Here is a 5774-nt window from a genome sequence, read left to right as displayed (position 1 = left end):
AATGCTGATGCTGCTGCAAAAGGAGACAAAGGCGGTACGTACTCTTTTAGTTGAAGATGCGCCATCGCACGGTTGGCCACGGTGATGGCACTCAAAGGGTCAAGCTGCAAGCTGCGCGTGTACCACTCCACCGCCTTCCCGTAGTCCCTCTTCTTGAACCAGTCGTTGCCCTGGTGGCACCAACGATGTATCGTCAGTGCAACGCCGCCAGTGCAAGGACGACGCACAGGGGCGGCAATGAAAAGACGCAGACCGCCGTACCTTGTCCTTGGCGACAACAGCATCCCCCTCGACAGCTATGCCCTAATGGAATGGCAAAAGGGGGTCCCGCGGTTAGAAGATCGGGGTTAACCCCCGGCAGCTAAGATTGAGCGGGGTCGGTGCGTTGAGTACAGTCGTACATGTGCAGCAGGCTTTCCTGAGAAGGAGAGGTCCTCGGCGTCGACCGCGCGCAGCCATCCCCGCAGCCCATCCTTGTACGCTGTCGTGTCCATCTTCGCTTGACGCCAAAATAAATGAATAATCACAAACATTTCTCTCCGTTTTTTTTTCTTTCCTTGGCGGACCGCACCGGTGCCAGTCGTCTTGAGGAAGATGTCCTCAACGCACGCTCTCGTCGTGGCCCTTGAGATGTCGGGCTGCTGGTGATGGAGGTGGTCATTGGCGCCGCTGTGGACAGCGTTTCTAGTGTGTGAGCGGCCGCCACAGGCTGTCGATGGCCGCTCGCCCAGCTCCAGCCCACAAGTCGGACAACAGGCGTATCGCTTCCTAGCTGTTGCGTTCAACACCACGCGGCCTTGCTTTCACCACCGCAAGGGAGCGAGGTCGTGCTGAGCGCCGACGACGACTTCTTGTTCGTGGTCTCACTCTTTCCCTCATGGCCCTGGTGCCTGACGTGCTGGGCATCAGCGCCTTATTCTACATCACTAAGAAGGCCCAGGCGGGCAGCCGCAAGCGCGCACGGGAGCCGGGAATGATCGCAGCGGCGGGGCCGGGTGTCACTTTTTCGTGGGCCGAGGCCTGCGTCCGCCTCTGGTGGTGGTGCACGTACTCAGCCTGTAACTGAACCACGTAGCGTGACACACAAGAACGCAATAGAGATGCGTACACACATACTGGCCACGGAGTAGTCCTCGGACCAGGTGGCTCACCTTCAAGGCCAAGATCGACGACGCAAGGCACTTCGGAAGGAGTGAATTACCACCCTCTCTCCATGACCAATTGCCCAAAGGCCTTTTTCCCTGGCGTCCTTGTGCCCTGCTGGGTGTTTTTCCTTTTCTTGTCCATATTCCTTTTTTCAGCATACCCCTGGAAAAAGGCGCATCTTCCCCTTCTTCAACAACAAACTTTGTAGAAGCACAATTCCAACTACATCGTGATGGAAAAGGACGCAGGAAATATAAAGATGTGGGCAACCTACTCCACCGAGAACTGCCGCATGCCGGTAGTGGTTCCTCGTGATGCTGAACCGCACGCAGCAGAGACAAGGACTTCCGTCATGGAGCAAGTCAATGCCAGCCTCATCGCCAGGGGACTCGTTCACGGCGACAGGATGCCTCTCATAACGATGTTTAGCGACTGCGAAGAGCTCGATGATGTCCGTTCTACCTCGTGCATGCAAGCGAAACTACGTGGGTTCTACTCGTTCCAACTCTGCGACGTTGACATGAAGGCGGTGGCGCCTGCAGATCGATTGCTTCGCGATGCGTACGTACTTGTGCTTCACTTCGTTCGGCTCATGCTTTTCTAAGCTTCGCCCACGCATGTCTATAGCGTGCTGGAATCAGGGGAGCTGGAGAAGCACGTGCAACGGTACCGATCGATCCTGCTTTGCACTAAACATGCTGTCATTGCTTGGGTTATTAAGCACTACTCTACTCAGGCACAGAGTCAAGGAGCTGGAATTGAGAGAGAAGAAGGCCGATGCGGAGCGCGAGAGGAAGAAGGAGGCGAACGCCAAGTCCCAGCGAGAGCGCGAGAGGAAGAACGCCAAGGCCAAGCGTGAATCCGAGGAGAGGAAAAGGGATACGGAAGCCAAGGTTAGGCGTGAGGAGCTCGAGGAGAAGAAGATAGAGGAAGAGGCCAGGGCGAAGCATGAGCTCGAGGAGGCGGAGCGTGAGCGCAAGGAGAAGAGGAGGGAGGAGAAGGCCAGGGCGAAACGTGGGCTCGAGGAGGCGGAGCGTGAGCGCAAGGAGAAGAGGAGGGAGGAGAAGGCCAGGGCGAAGCGTGAGCTCGAGAAGGCAGAGCGTGAGCGCAAGGAGAAGAGGAGGGAGGAGAAGGCCAAAGCGAAGCTTGAGTTCGAGAAGAAGATAGCGGAAGAGGCCAGGGCGAAGCGTGAGCTCGAGGAGGCAGAGCGTGAGCGCAAGGAGAAGAGGAGGGAGGAGAAGGCCAGGGCGAAGCATGAGCTCGAGGAGGCGGAGCGCGAGCGCAAGGAGAAGAGGAGGGAGGAGAAGGCCAAGGCGAAGCTTGAGCTCGAGAAGAAGATAGAGGAAGAGGTCAGGGCGACGCAAAGCCAGAACAGCGTCATCAGAATAGGGCTGCGCAGAATGAGGGACCACCTTGCTGCCATGCACCTCACCATGGAGATCCTGCTGGTCAGTCTGGACGACGGCGTAGTCCAAGCCGAGGCCAGCGCCTCGGCTGAGGTAGAAGCTCACTCCGGAACCGAAGGCGTGGCGGCCTGCGCTGGGTCCAACGAGTGAGCCGGCAGCTGCCGGAGCCGACCATGGACGGAAACAAGCAGTAAACGCATCTCTCTGTACAGCTCTTTATATCCAACACAAATCGAGAGTTTGCTCGTTTACACTCTTTCACTATGTTGCATTACGACACACGCACACGCACGCGCGCACACACTCATAGCGTGCAGCGCACAACTCCGCTTACTTGTTCCGCGACCGACAGGCGTGCCCAGGGCTTGCTCGATTGGCTTGGTAATACGTTGGTCCTCAAAGACTCTCGTAGCCAGCTCGTTCGTTGCGAACCTTGAGCCAGAGGAGTCCGCCGACGATGGCCGCGAAGCCGGTCAGCGAACAACAGATGATGACCACGCTCGACAGAGCGCTGGCTCCGGTATCGTCGTCATCATCGTCATCGTCATCGTCATCGTCGTCGTCGTCGTCGTCATCTTCAGTCTGGCCGCCACCCGTTGTGGAGTTGGGCGGCGAGCCTGGACGGCCGCCAGGAGGAGGGCCGCCTCCGCCTCCAGGAAGGCCGATGCTGCCGTCGTTCCCAGTAGCAGTGGGGTCGACGCCGAGGGTGAGAGAGGCCGAGAGTCCTCCGGCATTGCCCACCGAGGGCTGCATCTGCTGCACGTCCTCGAACAGGCCGGCGTTGGCGTTGGCCGTGCCCGTGTAGATCCCGTCCGAATCGAGAGCGGTACGGGTGGCCGTGTTCTGTGTGTAAGGCGCCAGCTGGTAGATGGCAGTGTTCAGGTCTTCGTCGAAGAAGAGCTGACCGGTGTGCACGACGCTCGTGTTGAGATGGACCTTTGGACATCGCAATGCAAATCGTAACATATACAATGAGAATGTGACCACAATCGCTTGTTGAGCCAAGTTCAGCAGGCACAGACAGGCAAGAAGCACCTTGACGTGAATGTGGGTGACACGACCCTGGTAGAATCCGGGGTACAGCGAGTCGAAGGTGACCTTGCCTTGCGGGTCGGTAAGCTGCACGCCACGCAAAAACGTGGTAGCATCGGTGGAGCCCTGCATCCCACCGGTGCCGCCAACGCCAGCGCTGGTGTAGTGCGAGTAGACACCCAAGGCGTCGCAGTGCCATATGTCTACCACCGCATCGGGCACCGGTTCGCAAGTGTGCACGTTCACCACCGACAGCTCCAGGACGAGCGGCACCCCAGGTCGCCCTTCCCTGCTCCCCATGCCGCGAGGCACGGTGGGGGTTAGTATGGTTGTGCTTGATGGGATATCACGCATCAGAGAGGAGGGAGGGGATTGGAGGGCGAGAACGGGGGTACGTGATATTGCGTCGCGAGAGCTGGTCGTCCCAGTAGTAGGGTCCCTCTGTCATCTCCGGAGCCAACACGCACCCCGAAGCCGAGGCAGCCGAGACCGTGCCGTCCAAGCTTCTCTTGCGGCCGCAACTGGCAATGGAAACTCCACCGGCCGCTGCTCGCCAAGAAGAAGCGAGGGGGTTAGTTGCAGCTGGGACGAGGTGCAAGGGGTGGTGGTTGCGGTTTGGGGGGGATTACGGGGGTCATGCGCAAGGACAAGGGCGGGCAGAACGAGAAGAAGCAGGAAGAGCCCTTGCCGGATGCTGGTGGCGCACTCTGAGTCCATTCGCTTGAGTTGTTGGGGGTGGTTGTTGAGAGTTTGGCGGCTGCAGGCGGGTATGGCGGCGGAGTTGCTCAGAGAAGCTGAGTTGCGGGCCGCATGTTCGGGCAATATTGTCCTCTTTGTCGTTCAGCGGTTGGCCTGTGGCGGCCTTTTATGATTTTCTTTCTGGTTTCCACACAGACTATTTTACTTTATTTTCCTCGTCCGCCTCTTCCGCCACGCACAGCTCGTCCCCGAACCCCCTCGCTCTCTTCACGCCCGTCTTTAGCTCCTCCTCCTCCTCCTCGCTCCTTGTGCTGTCGCTTGACCTTGACCACGCGCCATGTTGTGGACCCGTCCGCGAGGCTCTGGTTGAAGAGTGGCAGACCGCCACCAGCCTTGTGACCCAGGCCCATCGACATGGCACCGTCTTCGGGTTTGTGCTGGATGGCGAACAGGGCTTCGATCAATTGCGCCGGGCAATCGAATTCCATGACCGTGGTGGGGGCCGTGTCGACCCACTTCTTACCGGCGAGGTACTTTTCGGCGTAGGTCCGCCCAGCCTCGCCCTCGATTATGGCCTGGTAGGGCTGCGTGGAGGGCAGCTGGTTGTGGGCAACCACATGAAGAGCCTCGAGATCGCCCATCGGTCGGTAGACGAGCGTGCGACCGGGGCCGGGCGCCTTCGAAGCCGCCTCCAGCCAAATGGCCGACGCGCCGTGGTGCGTCACGTTGCGCAGCTCTCCACTTTCCACCATCGCCCGCTCGTGGGGTTGAAGCAGCTTGCCTGCTTTGCCCAGCCCCTGCACCCCGGGGTGGCCGCCACCATGGTGCTGCTCCATCGCCGCTTTTGCTCTTCGCGCAGCTTGCACTTCTTTTATAAAAGTTTTTGTCTTCTCTTCCTTTTCCTCTCCTCTCTTTTTTGGGTGAAGAACGAGGTCGACGACAAACACCACGAGTGATCTCGCGAGAACACACAAACAACACGGCACACACACACGCGAAGTCGCGACAAACCAATCTCTGTACTCACAACTTGCACTACATCACTGGTAGGTATGTGAAGGGAACTGAAGGGGCGCAAAGGGATCGTAGGGAGCCGTTGGCGGTGGGAGGGTTGGCTGTTGCGGAGGAGGCATGCCTGGAGTAAAGGTGGCTGGTGGACCACCGAAGGGCGGTGGCGGCTGGTGTGCGGGATGGTAGGGGACGGGTGTGGTTGCCGGTGGTGTGGGGTGGTGTGTGGGCGCAGAGGGCAGAGGCAGAAGTGCAGATGGCCCTCCGTGCCCATAGTATTGCGTTGCGGGCGGGAGTGGAGAGTAGCCGTAGGGTGGCTGCGGCTGCTGTGGCTGAAGATAGCCAGCCGCGTCGAACTGTTGTGGCTGCTGCGATGATAGTGGAGGATAGCCGTAGGGCTGCTGTTGCTGTTGTGGTGGTGCCCCGTAAAACTGCCCGCTGCTGGGTGGAGCCTCCGCTGGCACGGGAAACGAAAGCGTTGGG

General features: G+C 59.2%; 3 protein-coding genes and 1 pseudogene across 3 annotated transcripts; 1 reads left to right on the top strand and 3 right to left on the bottom strand.

Moving 5' to 3' along the window:
* Positions 1 to 91: 91 nt before the first annotated feature.
* On the bottom strand, positions 92 to 494 carry ACA1_156740 (uncharacterized protein; the record flags this gene model as incomplete). Its single annotated transcript, XM_004334506.1, is given in 4 exon segments — positions 92 to 104; positions 124 to 170; positions 262 to 303; positions 402 to 494. 4 exon segments carry the CDS (start codon positions 492 to 494, stop codon positions 92 to 94), a joined length of 195 nt encoding a protein of 64 aa, XP_004334554.1.
* Positions 495 to 1498: 1004 nt separating this feature from the next.
* ACA1_156730 (uncharacterized protein) lies at positions 1499 to 2702 on the top strand (the record flags this gene model as incomplete). Its single annotated transcript, XM_004334505.1, has 3 exons — positions 1499 to 1707; positions 1774 to 1812; positions 1889 to 2702. 3 exons carry the CDS (start codon positions 1499 to 1501, stop codon positions 2700 to 2702), a joined length of 1062 nt encoding a protein of 353 aa, XP_004334553.1.
* Positions 2703 to 2948: 246 nt separating this feature from the next.
* Positions 2949 to 4301, bottom strand: ACA1_156720 (dioxygenase subfamily protein; the record flags this gene model as incomplete). The annotated part of the gene is made up of 4 exons (XM_004334504.1): positions 2949 to 3488; positions 3588 to 3873; positions 3980 to 4130; positions 4214 to 4301. 4 exons carry the CDS (start codon positions 4299 to 4301, stop codon positions 2949 to 2951), a joined length of 1065 nt encoding a protein of 354 aa, XP_004334552.1.
* A 188-nt stretch (positions 4302 to 4489) lies between these two features.
* Positions 4490 to 5119, bottom strand: ACA1_156710 (annotated as a pseudogene).
* Positions 5120 to 5774: the final 655 nt, after the last annotated feature.

Source organism: Acanthamoeba castellanii, assembly GCF_000313135.1.
Source record: "Acanthamoeba castellanii str. Neff unplaced genomic scaffold scf7180000084723, whole genome shotgun sequence".
Lineage (NCBI taxonomy): Eukaryota > Discosea > Longamoebia > Acanthamoebidae > Acanthamoeba > Acanthamoeba castellanii.
The sequence above is the reverse complement of the archived record's forward strand: the minus strand, read 5'-3'. Positions and strand labels throughout refer to the sequence as shown.